The 21,096-nt window shown below is 35.4% G+C and overlaps 1 protein-coding gene across 4 annotated transcripts in view; it reads left to right on the forward strand.

The window, feature by feature from the left end:
• LOC140755776 (dual specificity protein phosphatase 22) overlaps positions 1–21,096 on the forward strand; it is a 37,101-nt gene that overhangs the window by 11,547 nt on the left and 4,458 nt on the right. For 3 of the 4 annotated variants that reach the window (XR_012103837.1, XR_012103838.1, XM_073091094.1), the window contains exons 3-7: positions 5,197–5,321; positions 14,742–14,913; positions 16,412–16,565; positions 19,797–19,979; positions 20,572–20,761. Coding sequence is in view for 2 of the 4 variants with exons in the window: in XM_073091094.1 (XP_072947195.1) it covers positions 5,197–5,321; positions 14,742–14,913; positions 16,412–16,565; positions 19,797–19,979; positions 20,572–20,761 (824 nt within the window). In the remaining 2 variants the exon portion in view is untranslated. The remainder of the gene's footprint in view (positions 1–5,196; positions 5,322–14,741; positions 14,914–16,411; positions 16,566–19,796; positions 19,980–20,571; positions 20,762–21,096) is intronic. The other variant, XM_073091095.1, reaches the window with a different exon arrangement.

The raw sequence follows: 21,096 nt of genomic DNA on the forward strand, positions 1-21,096 counted from the left end.
AATTGACTCTTTACATATATTTAGAATATATATGTCAAACATGTTCCGGTCGACGGTCACACGACAGGTTAGATGCCCGAGCAGCAGAGAATTAGGCAACTCCTCAGTAGCTTAAGTGGCAAGATGGTAGCCTACGCCAAGCCAACTATCACTCACTCGATAGTAGCTTACAGGCGGTCAGGCTAAGGGTGAGACTAGAACAAATATTTTAATGGCATAGACAAATTTCTCAGAGTTAAGACTTTCGATGCAAACTTCTTCCGCTTTAAAAAGCTCTTTTCTGGTCACTTACTATTGTGATATTTTTTTTTATACTCTATACTCTGAAAAAAAAATCCTGAAAACGAGTTTGGTCGGCAAACTCAAATAAACCGTTTTTGACAGGATACGTCACCCAAATTTTAAAAATATTTTTTTTTATGGCAAAAGCCCAGAAATATTTAGGGCTCCGTAAAAAATGAATAACCGAGCTCGAGGGTGCGGAAGCTCGTAAATAAAATTTACCGCAAGGGTTTTCGCGTTTCAAATAAATCTGTCTGCGAAAGGCAGATTCAAATTTGACCTCACTTTATAAATATTCTTCATCGCATCATAACTCCTGCTTTATTAGGGTTCCATAACCAAACGGGTAAAAATGGAATCCTATTTCAAGACTGCTGTTTGTTCGCCTGTCCTTCTCGTCTGTCAAAGGGCTCTATTTCTTAAACTGTAATAGATAGAGACTTGGAAGATTTACAGAGTATGGATAACGGTAGCCCCTATAACTAAATGAAAAAATCTTGAAAACAAATCGGAGTCGCTGTACAAGAAACCGCTATGTTTCGACGTTTTTAGCTTTATATATTGAACTGTAATATGTAGACATTTCAAATGTACACAATGTATTTACTTCTATGGCGACATCATAGCGATAACAAATAGTAAAATAAAAAATAAATAAAAAAATATTGAACGGAACCCTCCATGTGCGAGTTGCTCTTGGCCAATTATTACACAGCTATTAATTTTGATGGCTGTACTGAGAGTACTTTGAACCCTGTTCCACTTGCCTCGGTCGAAGCTTATCGCTTATTCATGTCCCATCCAGCCCATCCACCCATTTTCAACTACCATTAAGAATATTCAATTAAATTTTATCATAGCCAAAGTTTTAAATCGTTTGTTTCAAATGTTAAAATTTATGAGGTCAAATAACTTGCCGAATGTCTTTGACTCGTCAATAGATACATGTTGTAAAATCAGTACCTACATTTTGCAATTTCGTCGATCTATCACTATATTATGATCGATTGACACTGATCGGAATCGGTAATTTATACTCAAAGGTAGATGCTCTCCTTGTGGTAGAAATGTGGTGATATTACTGCAATAACTCTTTCAGATTCTCATAATTATGTAATGTTTGTAATTTAAAGGTTGTATTAAGGTAATACGAGGTACATACAAAAGCAAATTCGAGAAGGTATCTGGTGTTAAAACTTAGTTTTCACTCTTCGGTAGTAGCGACACATACGTTATCGACTTTAAGTAGAACTGTTCTACATGGCCTGTACCCTTACCATGTGTTTCTAAAATATCCCACAATTTTACGTTACGTTTACTCAATCCATTATTATGTTCCGTTTGCTTCAGTAGACTGAGTAAACGTAACAATAAGTAAGTGTTCAAGTATTTTTGTCTGCCTCACATTTTCGCAAAAAAGAGAGACAAAACATAAAGCGCCACTTTGTCAATTTAAACATTTAATGTTACGTTACTGATACTATAGTTCTGATACAATCCGCTAGGGGCGCTGATTGGAATTTGTATGGGCAAATACGTAAACAAATACCAATACAGTCATATTTGTCAAAACGTAAAAACTCCGGACCCGTTGGTTTTAATATCCCATGACAACAGGGTAACTAATACTTGAATTGCTAATGTGGATACGTGTTGTAGCGTTGTGTGTGCGTGCAAAAATAGGCAAATATAAAAATAATGTAATGGCCTTAAGGCAGATATTGCGCATGATACCATTATGATTTATAGTGACAAGTTATACTCATTCGAGTAATATCCGTCTATCATTTCGAAAGCTTATGTAACATTATATTATTTTGCAAATTATATTATGTCTATTTTGTTGTAGTTGCGTGTATAGAAAAAAGAAATCACCAACATTCTTAATAACTTTACTTATGATGACGCCGAAAATCTTCTCTCAGTTCTAAAATGTCACGTATAATTTATTTACTTACCTATTCTAAGATCCTCATTTCATCACACTGCGTAGCACATCACACACACACATAAACACACACAAACACACACACACACACACACACACACACACTACAACACAATTTGTGTACTAAATTGTGTTATTTTATGAAATAAAGATTATTATTATTATTATAGAAGATTAATACTATTTATTGGTGAAGAATAATTAAGGATCTTATTTATTTCGAAAACAGGTGGTAGAACTCTTAGTATTAGTAATTCGACCACAATAAGACAGCACCACCACATCTACTTCTGCCTTAAATCAACAGTATTAAACGTTGGTGTAAAAATATGCTTTCAAATAACCAAAACTCCATTCAAATTGGATCAGTAGTTTTTGAGAGAACCGTGGACATACATTATCGACCGCTATGTGTCGAATATATAACCTTTTTTGGAGTCAGTTAAAAATACTAATGTTATGAATGTGCGCGAAACGAATTTTGAGTTATGATCGATATTGTAATTTAAAACTAATACATAAGCATATTATTGTTTAGGAAAAGGCAAATATTTTGAAATGGCAGACAATAACCTTAATTTAAGGTAACCTTCAATTTTATTTTTATTTACCTAGATTTTTGGAGAGTCACAGTGACGTAGATAGTCTAATGCCGCAACACTATTACCTCGTATGTAATTTCCGGGAAAGGGAAGCCAATTTTCGTTTCGTGGAATTTTACGGTCAAATTTTTGAACAAGAATTTTTTTGCATTTGACACAATTTCGGTGTAACTAAGTCTAAACCAAAAGCTAGATCATTACAAATACAGCATGTACAAGATATTAAATAACATAGGTACATCATAGATTAGTAAAGATTACTCACTCCTAACAAGAAAATGTACCCAGTTTTGAGAATTGAAATAGTTGCGTAAAAAAGTTTTGCCACGTCTCCGTGCTAAAATGTTCCTAAAATATTTGAAATAATTATTTATTTATTACGTAAATTACGTAATTATTACATAAATTAGTTATTTATTCGTAAATTTTGTCTAAAAATGTTTTTATTTGTCAAGGATTCAAAAAAAGAACTTACTAAAATAAGCCGTTTGTGGCTTCATTCAATTTTAAGGCGGCGAAGTATCTTTACTAATCTATGAGGTACATAATGAAAAAAAATAAAACACTTTTCTTTACATTTGCGTATACGTCGTGTGTCGTATTACAAAATTTTGCAATAATCTAGAGAATTATTGTAAAAATAAAAACTGGACACTTTAAAATATGGCCTTGCTAACACTTACAATTTGGAAGAATTCAAGGACACCTCATATGTTAGAATTTGTCAAGGCATTTGGGTTGCTGTGGGAGCCAAGAATGAGACATAGGTACATATTTTATACGCTCCAAAATAATACCTTCTGTAGTCGGGTAAAAAGTTACTTTCGATTCCAATTTGCGATATTCTGTATGCCAATTTAAATTATGGTCGTAAAGACTCGCTTTATTTGCGTTAAACTAAAACGTTTAACGGCAAAAGTGACCCTATCGAAATTGAAAGGTCGGACCCCATTTGCAAGATGATCGGTTCTCTCCAAAGGTCTAATTCTATAAAATCGGATTGTTGTACAGTGTTTGCAGTCTCTCGCTTTTTACTGAACCCAAGAGTGGCAAAAACGCAAATTCTAGCTCTAATCTTTTATAATGGTTAAGGGTCCTATCACCCGCAATAGCTTAATGGTAATAGATTTCTTAAATCTCAACATAGGCCTGTTGTACTTGTTGCTGGTTGTTCTTTTTAACACGCCTTTATTAGCTTCACCTGTATGTATGTATGTTTGTGAGTTTGTGGGTTTGTGTGTAACTCTCCTTTGTACTAAGGGGCGCTTTTCAAAAACTGATAAATGGAGCACTCCACGCTTTTCCACAATTATACTATTTATTGTTCCTTAATTGATTGTTAGATAAAAAAAAATATTTTATACTTTTTAGTTGAATTTATCATAATGATGTTTTTTAGTTTTTCTAAAATATATTTTTTTTTTCACAAACTGTGGATCCCATGATTCCCATGCAATGCAGGGTCACAAAGTGATTCATACCTCATTGCATTCCAAAAGCAAAATAATTTATATAATACACAGTTCGAATGAAGGGCTTTTCAACGAAATCATTAAATAGTTTTAAAATGGCGTAAAATTCTTATATCATCTTCAATCTATAGAAGATATAATACCGTAACAATTTATGGTACCACGAAAATAAAGAAGTTATATTCGTTAAAGACGGACGTCCACAAACTCTCATTCTATAGAATTCAGTTTTACCCTCACGGGACCCCAATTTATTTTACTACTCGCTTGAATTGCAAGCGCCTAAAAGCCAATACATTAAGCTCATTTATAGTGCCATAAACAGCAAATTGAGTCTGGGATGACGTAAAATTGCTAAACTGTGTTTAACGTAACCTTTCGATGTTTTCGTAGATGTAGTTATAAATTTAATAGTTTCACTATACGATTACTTGAATACAACTTTCCTGTATTTTGGAAATAGTATCTAGAAATGTTGTGAAGTGGTCGGCTAGCATGGTAGACTGTGGTCTAAAACTATGTGACTTGAGAGAAAATCCATACCCAGCCGTGGGCTAATTACGTTGACAACTACGTATCACAGTGTTCATAGTTAATACATATTAATCTTCGAAACTTCTTAAGCAATATTTCAAAAAGAGATTATCTTAAGGGATAAAACACCTCTGGTCTCCACAGATGGACCGTTTAACTAATATTTTAATAAAATATTGTGAGAACATATGGTTGGTCTCATCCTAAAATATAAAACACCTTTGGTCCCATAAACAGCTTTGAGAGGTTTTTTTGTGACAGGACAATATCTCCACTACTAACTCAGATAATTTAGAACTAAATACTATGTATAGTATAACTGTAGTTATAATATAACGAAATACATTTTTGTTCCCAGGACAAACACTATCTCTGCATAATGGCCTCGGACTCGCCGGACCAGAACCTCACGCAGTACTTCAGTTTGTGCAACGACTTCATACACGCTGCGAGGCTGAGAGATGGAAACGTTCTCATACATTGGTGAGTGCACTTCTTTATTAGATAGGAATAACAAACGAGCCTGTTGTCTACCTAATGGTAATTGGTAAGTGCCATCCATAGACATTTGGACATTTTGGATTGGATTTGGACTCCTTATGGAACAAGTTCTATGTGAATCTGATCACTGATGGATTGATACTCCTGAGGATTAAGATGTCATAAGGAATTCAGCTAGCATTCAGACCCGGAGGGGTCTGAATGCTAGCTGGTGGAGACCTATACTCATAACTGTTTCACAATAGATCGTGCTTTGGCGGTGACGTTTTTCTGGTCATATCATACCGACTCTTTCACTTTTCTTTTAGTAATATTCTGTTTATTATAAGTTTATTTTACCAATATCAATATTATCCTACTAAATAGGCTCCAAGAAATTGTTGACGGTTGCTTTAACCACTAGTTACTAACTCATTTCCCTTGTAAACTCCATTGCCATCATAAATAATAGCTTGAGTATAGATCTTGAAAGTCGGAAAAGTTGGAAAATTTAATAAAAGCGGAAAGCTATCAAAATAGAATCGTAAAGGATGATAAATGCATGTTACGTGTATAAAATAGAGTACGCTGAGTGAGGTTACTCATTCATCGAGTGAACCACATAATATACTAAAGTGACCTTTTATTATTTCACTCAAAACGAGACATCGATTTATTTATGTCAATTATTTTATGAATAGCCCCATTGAAAAATGTTTCCAAATTTAATCTTATTTAAATTATATTTTTTCTAACTAATTAAAAACTTGTGTAACATATTTTTTTAATTATTTTTATATTTATCAGAGGAAAGCATTTATTATATTACAGTATTTACAAGCATTTTTGTTTTTTTTTTTAACTTGTATGTATATACGAGGGGGACTAATCTTGGAACTGATTATTGATTTTAATATGTAGTTAAAAATATGTAGTGAAAATGGGTCAATTTTGTGTCCCGAGGTTTATTTCGGGGACACCGGGGCGAAGAATCTAAAAAGGGACGGTCCCGTTCAAAACGGGACTTATGGTCACTTCAAATACACGTGATGTTATGCAGTTGGGTTACGTTCTCTTGGTTTAATGCGTCTGCTCCCATTTATATATAGCTCTCAGCTTTTAAATGCTCGACGTTTATGCATCTGTTTTCAGCGTTAAGCTTTCCATTTTACTTAAAGCTATGATATAATTTTGTATGTGTTTGTTTTCTTACTCAAGTAATTCTGTTATATTGGCATAAATAATGTATAATTGACTTTTCCGAAGTTTTAAGGCTTCGAAAGTTGAGTTAAAGAAATTCATTCATGTAGGTAAATCATAAATTTGAATTATTTAAGTATCTAAGTGCAAATTAGTTAATATTGAAAAATAAATTATGGCGGTGAATATTTTTAATTTTTTGCATCTGCACGCATCCTTTGTGGTAGGGAGGATGGTACATACTGCATGGTTTAAGATATATACCATCATACATATTTGTAGCGGATTGTTGCGAAGTAGTTTTAATCTTAACTTAATAACATGGATTTCCGCAAAGTAACGCCTGATACAATTAACATTTCTTAGTCTATTCTTCAAACACCTCTGTCTTTATGATTGACAGAAGTAACTCCATGCGATACCTATCAAACTCAACCACAATTGCTACACATGATGTACGCAACGTTTCAAATACGTATATAATTAACCAGAAGCGCGGCTTACATATTTTTTTATAATATAGGAATAGCAGGCGAGCATGCAGTCCACCTGATGGTAAGTGGCTACTGCCGCCCATGGACATCTGTAATCAACCCCAGATAGAATTATATATTCCTACCTGAGATCGGCCACAGATGCGCCGCTACCCCTGAGGACTAAGCTGGAACGCCTCGAAAGTCTGTCTCCCTTACCACACCCTTCAAAACGGAACACAGCAGCGCCTAACACTGATGTTATTAGGTAGAAATAGGTGTGGCGGTGGTGCCGCCGGAGTCGAACCACAAAGGGTTCTACCACCTTCACAACTTATTAAACACAGACATGGTACACATAATTGACGTTGATCATCTAAAACTAGATGTTAAACGTTGCAGATGAATTTGATTTCGACTGTAATTAAACTGTGAATCGTAGACACCAATTAATCCATTTATTAGTTAGCGAACACTAATTGCTCGGCGGCGATTAGATCGTTTGATCAAAGCCTTATTGATTGCGTAAAAACTTTACCTTGAACCTTGTACATATTCACTAAAATTGCCCGACGGGTTTTATATTTGAAAATATTTAATTATAGATTACTAGTAGTGCCCGCGGCTTTGCCCGCGTTTAAAAAAAATACATGACATGCATATAACTGAAAATCAGTACCTTCGTTGGAATGACAGTGGCGCCATGATCGGAATGAAAGTGCTAAGCTTTCGGGATATCCTAATACTCAAATATTAAAATCGAAAAAAAAAATTAAGAATACTTCGGAATTATACAATCCAAAAAAGCATTTTCGTATAAGGTTTTTCTTACACCATTTTAATTAATTGTTTGTACATTTATACAGCTTGTATTCTTTTTTATTTCGTAACTAAACAATTTATTACATTAACGACTAATTTTATTCGGAACGTGTTCGCTCCTAATTGCATTTCGTGAGTTCATTCCGTGATTTTTCAATCTCGAACAGTACAAATTTGTGGCACTGGGTCCTATTACAAGTTCATCGGACTAATGGACTACTTTCATAGCGCTCATAAAACACGAATCGATTGTTTCGTGTCCGCAGGGGACAATAATTACATTACTCATGCGATATAATTTGGTTTTGATTGTGTTCCAAACTAGATAGCGCGGCAGTTTGTTGTTCTGTTGTTTTCTGTTGTGGCGGGATGGGCTTGATTTGTTAATTACATTTTAATGTCTGGGTCGAGATTGTGATCATGTGAATTGGATTTTGTAAATACTTAGTTCAACTACAGGGCTACAGAATCGTTGTCTTAAGAATACAATTTACGTATTGTGTAAATATGACTATATATCACGTCCTTCAAACGTAACGCCAACGATTACCTATGTTACAATATATACTCGTACATTATCTATTTGTAACATGGCCAGACGAGGTAACTACGTAATAATATTATATCTTATATCCGTAAATTAATCTTAATCTGATAACTACTTCAAGTTTGACGATTAATAACTTTTTCAAATTATTAAAATATTAGCCAATATAATGTCTTTCAAATAATGAATTTTTGTGTATAAGGCGTCTTTGGAAATGCATTACTTTTAATATGTTATGTAATATGTATGCATAGATTAGTAAAGATACTTCGCCGCCTTGAAATAAAACCATTTTTATAGAAAATTTACGAATTATAGTCGTCACAATTTAATAGACCCATTTTGACACATGCCATCGCTAGGCTCTAAGCATGTGACATACAAATCGATAACCAAAGAAACCGATTTTTACGACAAATCGATTACAACCACACATCGTATTGTATAAATTACTTAATATTTTGTAAACAGAATATTTATTCTAAATCATCTAAATATTCAATAAAAAGGAGAAAAGAAAATAAATTCTAGTGTAATTTAAAAATTTAATCCTTTTTAGAAGATTAAATAAAGCATCGGTCGTAAACTGTATTTTTTTTTCGTTTTATCATTTACTAAGAAACAAAGTTTTGATTATTTTATTGTTGTTATAATGAAAAAGGGATAAATAATTAGTTATTGCTAATTCTAAGTTTCGATTATTTGAAAGTTAATCGATTATGATCTCTACCGAATGCTTTGAAGCTGCAAGCTCTAACCGTCACGTGGTCGTAATTTCCCTACTAAAAAGTTAGTTTAAGACATTAATGACATTGGGATGGCATGTGTCAAAATGGGCCTATTAAATTGTGACGACTATAATAACTAATACTGCGTAATTTACGTAATAAATAAATAATTATTTCAAATATTTTAGGGGCATTTTAGCACGGAGACGTGGCAAAACTTTTTTACGCATCTGTTTCAATTCTCAAAACTGGGTACATTTTCTTCTTAGGAGTGAGTAATCTTTACTAATCTATGTATGTATGTCGTAAAATATGGTCATTATTAACGGTAGATAATTCCACGTTCACGCCAGCGCAGAGGCGGGCTCACGAAAGCGTTAATAAATCTATTAGACGAGATTATATAAATAACATCAGGGATAAACTATCCGCCTCTATTAGGTTCATAAAGACTCGCTCTTGTGGTCATTTATAAAATCCCTTAATTATCTGTAAGTAGGTATTCATCATTGCCTATTTAAAAAGTTGAATTGAAAATTATCATGTGGATATCTTGAATGAATGAACTCGGTCAAATTTCTGAATAAAAATACTTTTGATTTTTATGAGCATGATCTGTGATACACCGTGGTTAGAACGGTCTGACAGGCTCAGGGTTCCAGGCTGAATCTCTGAAATGACAGACAAATTAATTAAGTTATTCGGCTTAAGTACATTCTGTGTATGGTCACAACATGAAATACAAGCAATACTCTGAGGTTATTTTCTAAATCAAAATGGTAGAGTAGCCGTTAAGAAAAAAAAATATATTTTTCATCATCATCATCTCGATCATCTGAATGATATTCGCATCTGAATGATATTGTTTTAACAAAATATATTGAAGTCCACGCTATTTTCCTCCTCACTTTTCTAACCGCAACGCTTAACTGACTAAACATTGCTTCTAAACTGCAAATACAGTTGTAGCTTCGTTAGTGTTATAGTTATTTTAGTGTTTGGTATTTTTAATATAGTAATAGTAGACGAGCATACAGTGCACCTGATGGTAAGTGCAACCCATGGACATTTGTAATCATCAACCCCTGATAAGATTAAATTCCCACCTAATGGTGAGCGCAGATACGCCGCTACCCTTGAGGTATTAAGTTACAACGTCTCTTATATGTAAGTACTAGCAGAACCCGCGGCTTCGCCCGCGTAAAAAATATGATATGACATAAAAAGTAACTGTAATCGTAAATTTGTACCTATAACAATTTTAACGATAAAGTAGCATTAATATTTAATTAATAAAACCTTTGTTTTTCGTCACTGTGTACCTAAATTGGTCAAGCTTTCTTCAGAAACATACACTAAAACTCTAATAAGTGACTGTAGTGAAACTTTCTTTAAAATATAAGTTTCATGTAGGATACAATAATTATTAATTATTTACACTATTCCATAGGAACCGTCCATGTTATATGGGGCCTTACATACAGTGGTTTAGTCTCCTACGACAGTCAGGGGATACTGTAGCCCTGTTCTAGCCCAAAATTTTAATCCAAGGTCTATGTGTCTACCACATCACCATCACTAATCCACGCATAACCACAACCATACCCCACTGCAGGACAAAATATTGGCACGCAGTGTGTGCAAAGTAGTTGCGATGTACTAATCAGTATACCAAAATGTAGGGCAATTTTTTTTTATATTTGAGCCTAACGATAAAGCAGACTTGCTACCTGATGGAAAGTAGTCAACGTCGCCTATGAACATTTTTGCACCTTCTTTGAAGAGCCCCTTGTCATAGCGCTCTGGGAATATACGCATATATGACATTTGCACCCGTCCACGTCGTCGTGAATTTATCTGAATAGACGTTATCTGAAATTTCACGTTTCTAACTTCGAACCTAAAAGATTCCCGTATACATACATATAACACTTTTACCTCCTTAGTAGAATTTCAAAAACATTCCTATGTACATATGCATCAATAAATACTTTATCAGTAAATTTTTGAAAGCTAATATTCAACACCAGCGGTCGGCAACCCAACACTCACGGGTGGTGTGTGGCTCGCGACTTTCCCTTGTAGCCCGCGGGTCTGCGCGTTACTAATAATTGGCCAAGTGCAAGTCAAACCCGCACCTGGAGGGTTCCGTACAACCAAAATTTTCATTTTTTTTTAATTTCTAGTATTTAATATTGAGGGTCTACCTCTAACGGTTCAAAAGTTAGTTGGAAAAATATCGAATTGCAGTTTGTTGTATGGGGACCCCTTTTTGTTTTCAACTTTTTTTATTTTTAGTATTTGTTGTTATAGCGGCCACCGTTATGCATCTTCTGTAAGAATTTCAAATGTCTATCTATTACGGTTCCAGAGATAGAACCCTGTGACACACGGACAGACGGACAGACAGCGAAGTCTTAGTAATAGGGTTCCGTTTTTATCCTTTAGGTACGGAACCCTAAAAAACCGCTGTTCTGCACTTCAGCACGCGCAATACATTCCCGTTTTAAAAATATATGTTACGACGGCCCGTGGAATTTTGCCCTACACTAAACCTCTCTGCACTCTGTTCTTTTTCCAGACACGCCAAAGGAAGTAACTTCAATAACGGTTTTTAAAGAAACTTTCTTTACTTATAGTACCCTAATGGGGTTGATTGTTGAGTTGTTAAAATGCTGATGTGTAAACAGAAAGGCATAATGCATACACCCTTTTATAGCCGTCTTAAGGGTTGATCTAAAAAAACAGTGCCTCAGATGCTTCATTGAGTCCAATGATAATTTTTCATAGTGGTTGCTTCCAAATTAACATATTATAAACTAAAGTTCCAACCCCTATTTATCGACCATAAGGGTTCATTTTCAAAAAATGGAAAAATAAGTGATATATTATTTACAACCAGAAAGCAAAATACCAATTTTCATAGACTTTGCTTTAAAATCTGCGGACTTCTAAACGAAGTTTCTACCCCTATTATACCCTCTTAAGGGTAGATTTTCCATAAATGGTGTTAAAAAAGTTCTATCATTCTCAACCAGAAAGCCAATTGCCATTTTTTACACTCCTTGCTTCCAAATTAACGGTTTTTAAAATAAAGTTCCATCCCCTATTAAACGTCCTTAAGGGTTAATTTTTCAAAAACGGCGAAATAAGTGTTCTATTATTTTTAATCATTAAGCCAAATAACAATGTTCATAGACTTTGCTTAAAAGCTGTGAACTTCTAAACAAAGTTTCCACCCCTATTTTACCTTTTTAAGGGTAGATTTTCCATAAACGGTGTTAAAGAAGGTCTATTATTTCGAACCAGATAGCTAAATGCTATTTTTACAATCCTTGTTTCCAAAATAACGAATTTTAAAATAAAGTTCTATTCCCTATTAATCGATCTTAAGGGTTGATTTTCCAAAAACGGTATAATAGGTGTTCTATTATTTTCAATCAGAAAGCTGAATATCAATTTTCATAGACTTTGTTTCAAAATCTGCGGACTTCCCAACAAACTTCCAACCCCTATTTTACCCTCTTAAGGGTAGATTTTCCATAAATAGTGTTAAAAAAGTTCTATTATTATTTAACAGGAAAGCCAAATGCAATTTTTTATAGTCCTTGCTTCCGAATTAACGGAGTTTGAAATAAATTCCACCCCCATTTAACGACTTTAAGGGATGATTTTCCAAAAACAATGAAATAGGTGATTATTTATTTTCTATCGAAAACCCAAATACCGATTTTTATACAGTTTACATAAAAACTGGGGGACTCTCATACAAACTTACAACCCTTATTTAACCCAAATAAGGGTTGATTTTCCAAAAAACGATAGAATTAAAGTTCCACTATATGTAACCAGTGAGGCAATGGCTAACTTTCATAGTGCTGGCTTTCAAATTGGTAAATTTTAAAATAAACTGTCAACCCTTATTTAACCAACTTAAGGGTTGATTTTCCAAAAATGGCGAAATAGGTGTTTAATTATTATCTATCGAAAACCCAAATACCGATTTTCATACAGATTACATCAAAACTGGGGAATTTTTATACAAACTTACAATCCTTATTTAACCCATATAAGGGTTGATTTGCAAAAAACGGTAGAATTAAATATCCAATATATCTAAGCAGTAGAGCAATGGCTAACTTTCATAGTGCTGGCTTTCAAATTGGCAAATTTTAAAATAAGCTGTCAACCCTTATTTTACCAACTTAAGGGTTGATTTTCCAAAAATGGTGAAATAGGTGTTTAATTATTTTCTATCGAAAACCCAAATACCGATTTTCATACAGTTTACTTCAAAACTGGGGGACTTTCATACAAACTTACAACCCTTATTTAACCCACATAAGGGTTGATTTTCCAAAAACGGTAGAACTAAAGTTCTATTATATCTAACCAGTAAAGCAATGGCTAACTTTCATAGTGCTGGCTTTCAAAATGGCAAAATTTAAAATAAGCTGTCAACCCCTATTTTACCACCTTTAGGGTTGATTTTGGAAAAACCCTTAGATTAGATTTTTATTACTTTAAATCAGAAAGCTAAATACCAATTTTCAACCAGTTTGCTTTAAAACTGATGGACTTTCATACTAACTTTCAACCCCCATTTAACCCCCTTAAAGGTGGAATATCAAAAAATCCGTTCTTAGTGCGCATCTACATCATAAAATACAGCTATATCTCAAGTTTCATGATTGTAGCTTCAGTAGTTTAGTCAAAACCTTGATTAATACGTTTTGAACGTGAGTATCTTTTCGCTTTTATATATATAGATGTCTTCCTTCAAAGCGGAACGTAGCAGCGCTAGCTACTACTGTCATTATGCAGAATTAGATATGGCACCACAATTAGGCTAGAATACCTCGGAAAAGTATGTCTCCTTTACCACACTAATGGTTGTAAGGAATAGAAACATACGAGTGTGCTTTAGACCACACGACTGAAGTAAAACTTCTTTAGCTCCATCTACCTATATTATGATATAATTTACTGTCATAAATTTTAATTTTATATATTTTTTTAATTTATAATTTATGACAATGACATGATAATTAGCTAATTTAATATAAAATAAATTAATAAATGGTAATGAATTATAATACTAACATAGTTTCTAAGTAATCTGTTACTAACACATATTATGGGCCCTTAGTTGCCTGAAATAAAGGAATTTTATTTCATTTTATTTATTAACACGCTTTTATTAGCTTGGGTTGTATGCATGCATGTATGTATGTACGTAACAGATTAACGGAATCTTTGAACCCGATTTCTATCTACTTTGAACTTCAGTTAATTCAAAATTTTGAAAAATTATCAAAAACCGATGACAATACACGATTTTAATAATTTTGTACCATTGTCCTTATCAACATCCTCAGGATTAACGATTTTCGAGGCGATATTGATCGAGCGCCTTAGAGAAAGTTCATCGCAAGGTGCTCCATTTATTGGTTTTCGAAAAGCACCCCACGCTTTTTTCACAATTATACTACTTACGGTTTCTTAATTGATTCCTAGATTGAAAATTATTTTCTACTTTTTAGTTGTTTTTATCATAAAAGCGTGTTTTTTTTAGTTTTTTTTAACTATATCTATTTTTATTATATATGTCCTATGTACATACATATATTTACATCATAAATATTTTTTCTAGTTTGGCAGGTATGTCGCGCAGTGTGACGGTGGCGGTGGCGTACATAATGTCGGTGACGCCGCTGACGTGGCGGGAGGCGCTGAAGGTGGTGCGAGCTGGCCGCGCGGTCGCCAACCCCAACCTGGGCTTCCAGCGGCAACTGCAGGACTTCGAGACGTATAAGCTTGTTGAGGTGAGTTAATGCTAAATTACAGTGTTTGGATTGACCAGTATCTGCCAGGGGTCTGTCACGGATGCAGTGCTAATCTTTTTTTACCGTGGGGAAATCCTGCATGGGTTCGTTCCCCTCAGCTGCGAGGGCAGCGAAGACCTAACAGACTCCTAGTGGCTAAAACCCCACGGAATTCCTCTTTTGTTGCACGCTTATAGCACGCCCGTGCATGCAATGCTGACCCTGAAGAAGATGTTGGAAACAGTTGGTGGTCACAGATTTTTCTTGAGCCTCCATCGCGTATGTAGACCTGTAATTTGTAAAAAACCATGAGACCGCAGTTTTTCGCGACTAAATAGTCGCCGCGGCTAACTACGTACTAGCCGTAGGACGGAAAGAAATCAATATACTGATAGGTACGCCTATGATTTCTATGAATCATATCAGTTCATACGAGTACCTACTCTACATTCGTCAAAAGTTACTGCAACAATATAAGTTATGTAAGTAATCTTCGTAAGAATTGTTACATCCGTGGCCGTCGGCTTGCTAAAAATATTAATATGTCCGTGACTCATCGCCTATGCTGGTTTATACAACTGTGTCAATGGTATTCTTTTCTTTTGTAACTTTGTACAGTAACAGAAATCTGGGCAGTCTTGTAAGACCCTGAGGCAGTTCGTGAGAATCTCTGACAACCAACAAAAGACGGTCTTTGTTTAACATAGGACGTAGTAGCATGAATATTTTTGCTTTCGCTATAGTTGAAAATTACGCCAAATTACTTTTATTATAATCTAAATGACCCTTCCCATATTAATTATCGTTTAAATTGTTTATATTTTAATTTTTTAAGGAAATTGCTCACAAGGGAACTGTTTTATGGGCAATAACATAATTAGCACGTGAACATACTGGGTGTAATTGTATCACATTATAAAATATCATAATGTTTATAATAAGGGTATAAACAACGGGTCACGGGGACAGTTAATTTATATGAAAATTACCTTATCGAAATACTGTCCATCAAATTTATCAAAGTGTTACACTTAATTATAACTTAACTAAAATATTTTTCACATCAACACGAAAATAATTTGTTAGCAATATTCATACAAGTTTAGAAATAAGATTTTCTTACCTGAATTATTTTCTTTTACTAATCTCTTTTTTTTAATATTGAAGTAGTAAAAAGCATGCTGTGCACCTGATGGTAAATGGTCACTGCCGCCCATGGATATCTGTAATCAACCCATAAGCCTATATTCCTACGTGACCCATATTCCTACGTAAGATCGGTCACAGGTGCAATAAGAATTAAGCTGAAAAGTTTCGGATAAATATCTACTATATATCGGGAAGTCTACCTTAACAAACTCGTACTCTTCAAAGCGAAACACAGCAGCGCTTAACACTGAAACAGGTGTAATGGTGGTTCTAACACCTTCTGTGCATTTATTTAGGTAGTTTCTATAAAACGAATTCATAATTTTGATTATTATTTTCATAAAAAAAGGAAAGAAGACGACTGAAGGAGCGGTACCCGTCGCTGGCGCTAGCCGACAACGACCTCGCGGAGTGCCGAGTCATGTTGGACTCGTACCAGACGATGCTCAGCCAACGGACCATCTGCGAAGGGAAGTGCGCGATGGGCAGGCAATGTCCTACAGGTGATATTACACATTTAAATTAATTACTAAATAGTTATAAGTGTAGATATTTGGTATCTTAACGCTTTGTCCACTTTTAGCACAAAATAGGACACAGAGGTAGTGTGTATATTCCTTAAGGGTGCCGTAGTGAACAAAGGCCAGTGTACAATCATTTAGAAGAGGTTTCTAAATTCATATTTTATACGTGCCCGAAGCGGGTAGATTCTGAAAATAAAACTAGCCGTATAACGTACCTAATTGTAAGACCTGAAACTGAATCTTTGACATCGACATTAGGTGTAGCTAATTTGATGTTATTTTTGTAGCCAAATTTTGTACCATTACAAGTTCCTTTAAAAACTGTGCCGGGCTATCATAGGTACATAATTGTATGTAGTTACACGCTATATGTAACAGCTTTTAAATAGATACTAATATTAAGCCAGTCAATATTTTTTACAGCTTTTCCAGCACTTTACTTAAAACTTCGCTTTATGTAAACTGATTCATTATTATTTAAAACACTATAAATCTTTGACAAAATGTTTGCATATTTCATACAAGGAAAGAACGATAATTACACAAAGAAATTTTGAAGTATTACCCGTGTAGGTTTCCCGAGTATTCTGTGACATCAAGTGACACAAAGAGCTATTTTCCGCCCGAAAAGCGTCTGGCATCTGGAGATTAGTCTTGTGATAAATAGTTGCCTTAGTTCGCCAGCGTGTCGCCAGATATATGAAGGAAATTACGAGGCGAACACTTCACAAAGTGGTTGTACGCATGACATATTAGTTTAAGCGTGAATCTTGTCTTCAATGGTAATGTTGTAGCTCACATACAAAAATAGGCAAAGGCAAAACAGTTCAGAAGAATTTTCCTCTACTGGTTTTTAGCGTGTGATCAGTAAAAAATTGGAAACTTCATATCTTTTCAAATAATAATAATGATCGAAATTTGACAATTGAGCTGGTACTTCTCATTATAATAAATTCGATTTTTTTCAAACACTATCAGAAATAGCTTCACTGATTTCTGTAGTCGTTCTATCCAGAATTATAGAGGTTCGACTTATATCATAAGCTGCAATTACAAAAAATATATATTTTCATTTATCACTATTTAGTAAGGTAAGTTGTAAATATTATAATGACGCTTCATATTCTTATTGTATATAAAATTTCCGTCTTAGTTAAATATATAACTAAATAAATTACCGAAATACTCACCTCGAATGTATTTTATTTTTGGAATACATTTTCGAGGTATCTGTACCCTTACCATGAGTTTTTAGGTTTTGACAAATATGACTGTTTTGGTATTTGTTTACGTATTTGCCCATACAAATTCCAATCAGCGCCCCTAGCGGATTGTATCAGAACTATAGTGTCAGTAACGTAACATTAAATGTCTAAATTGACAAAATGGCGCTTTATGTTTTGTCTCTCTTTTTTGCGAACATTTGAGGCAGACAAAAAGACTTGAGCACTTACTTATTGTTACGTTTACTCAGTCTACTGAAGCAAACGGAACATAATAATCGATTGAGTAAACGTAACGTAAAATTGTGGGATGTTTTGAAAACTCATGGTAAGGGTACTGAAGACGTCCTATAATTCAAGTGGTTTCACTTGGCAACACTAACGTTGAGTGACAGTGACCTCGCGGCCACACGAAATTGCCATCACTTGAACTCGAAAGCACTTATACATTTTAAAGCGTGAATTTACTACTTTTTACAGAGAAAGAAGTTGAGTAAACTAATGAGCTCTCGTTCTTTTTAACCTACGTACTAGAAGAGGCCGCCTATTAACCTATTTTATGTTCCAATGAATTTTGATTTAGGTGATCGATAAGTTATTTCGGCTAACTGAACGATAACTCCACAATTGAGTTAACGGTCGGTCTAGTTTTAAAAATTGTCGCCTGGGTTATTTTAACCGTGGAGCTACTGAAATTCCCCTGTGGTTTTAATGTGACAGTTGAAATATGATAAATAGTACATTACAATACGAGGACGAAAAATTTTTTTCTGACAAGTGTGAGTTTGCAGGCCGAGCCGCAGGCGAGGACTGCAATCACACGAGTCAGAAAAACATTTTTCGTCCGCGTGTTGTATAAAATTTTATATTACGGGGTCGGAAATGGGGGTTTTGCGCACGCGAAGCGTGCGTAAAACGTCCATTTACGCACGCCGTGATATAAAATATATTTCGTGGAGTTTTATCCATATAACTTCGCGGACTCCTACGATTGTGTGGCCACGTACGTAACTTCTTCCGAACCAGACTGTTATGACATGGGGCTCTTAAAAAAGGTGCAAAAAGGTCTTCTTCAAAAAACAGCGTTGCATTGCCGATTCTTCTGGTATCGCAAATGCCCATAAGCGACTTTCCATCAGGTAGAACCTCTGCCTTATTTTTTTCGATATAGACTGTTATGACATGGGGCTCTTAAAAAAGGTGCAAAAGGAGCTCTTCTTCAAAAACAGCGATGCATTGCCGACTCTTCTGGTGTCGCAAATGTCCATAAATAAGCGACTTTTCATCAGGTAGAACCTCTGCCTTATCGCTAGGTTTAACAATAAAAATTACATATCAGTATTTTGTGCAGGTATTCCAGTAGATAAAGCAACAATATTATTATTCCATATATGTATATATACTCCTTATTAATCTCCGTTCACAAGCAATTGGATTAGACTAGATCTAGGTCTAGTGTGAAACCCATTCAAGTGTGGCCTGTGTGCTCAAAGCGATAGAAATATTGAATAAGTTCTTGAATTCTTAAGGCAATAAATTTAAGTGTGGTATTATTACGGTACACAAAAACAAAAGGAGGCACAATTTATTATTTGGAGAAGACAACAAGTCAAGTGACTTAAGATTAATGGGATAATAACAAAAAGGCTTCTGAAAAATGTCGCGCGCATTTATTCCGGCTTTGTGTTTGTAACGAGGTATTTACGCAATCTAAAAATAAGTTAACTGTAGGTATTTACTAAATTTAAAGTAGTTGTATAAAAATATAATATTACTACTAGGTAATACCTGGTATTTAATGATATAGTATAACAACAATGTACACAATACAAAACCTAACCTAATAAGCATAGCATTCAGGCATTACATTAGGGTCGAATATTTTCTATGGAAACGTATAATAATGGATTTATTTTATATGTTAAGAATGTTCTCATTTACTTATTTTAACACATTTTATTGTGTGTGATGTGAGTTTTTTTATTAGGTGTGTGCAGAACAGGATCAAAGAGGCAGCCGCGTCCTCGGAGACCATCCACCGCGGTGAGTGACGCGGGGGTCGGGGGTCCGGGGGGCCTGAAGAGGTCCCCCTCGACCTTGTCCACTACGTCCACTGCGTCCGGCTATAGGCCTCGGTCTTCGCCAGCTGGATTGTATAGTTATACTGGGAGTAAGTATCTGATTGTAGACATGTTTTAGCACGCCTATATATAGTGTCAAACGATTGGCTATTCACTGGGTACGGATTTTCCTCTTAGAATGACACACTTTATTTCTATGTTTAAATATTAATAAATTAAGGGGATGGGCTGATGCGTGTTCTTCGGAAAGTGACTTCACTATAGTTAGCCTGTCAGACTGTCAGACTTTTATGTCAAACTAGGATACGATTACAATATGTACGATTACATTATACTTATGATTTTTTCCTGTATGTGTTCACATATTATTCATAGCGAGTTTTAAATCGATTTTAACTTTTACTTTCATGGGATAGAAGACCTTAAAAATTCAAAATTAAATTATCACTTGTTGTAACGGTAAACGAGAACATCATAAGGCAATTTACACGCTTGGAACTTGTAACAAAAGTTGTCAAAAGTAAATGAACTCTACTAATTCACATTTGGTCAGTACGGTGGACTGTTTCACTCTGAGAGGAGACCCGTGCCCAGGAGCGGAATAGCAATAGCAAATCAGTTGAGTACGTACATTCTTGTAGACATTATACTAGTGTTGGATGCTGAGATGTGCACTTGCAGCGCCGTCGCGGCCGACCCGCTCCGCGTCCGGGCTGAGCGTGACGCGCATCACGGACCCGGTGGGCGGCGGCACGGCGCTCGCGGTGGGCGGCACGGAGTACTCGCGGCGGCGCGCCGCCTCCGCGCCCGCGACGCCCGCGCTCTCGCCCGCCGCCTCGCCGCCCGGCTCGCCGCACCGCGCGCCGCACAGGTGACACGACACGGTGTAGCTAATCCAGGGTGAAGCGGCACGGAGCGAAGTGTTGCATAAGGCTAAGCAACTTTGTTAGCAGGTGACACACGACACAGTGTAAAAAACCTGGGTAAAGCGGCACGGAGCAATGTGCTGGATAATACGTAGGAACTGTATGTTAGCAGGTGACACACGACACGGTGTAGCAAACCCAGAGCAAAACAGCACGGAGCAAAGTGCTGGACAATGTTTAGCAACTGTTTATTAGCAAGCGACACATGACGACCGGTGTAAACTTCCACACCGCTACCCTGAAGTGCTAGGGTAAAACAACACAGGGCAAAGTGCTGAAT

This window comes from Epargyreus clarus, unplaced genomic scaffold (genome assembly GCF_041222505.1).
Source record: "Epargyreus clarus isolate Ecla_fem2 unplaced genomic scaffold, WU_Ecla_fem_2.2 ptg000034l, whole genome shotgun sequence".
Taxonomy (NCBI): Eukaryota; Metazoa; Arthropoda; class Insecta; order Lepidoptera; family Hesperiidae; genus Epargyreus; species Epargyreus clarus.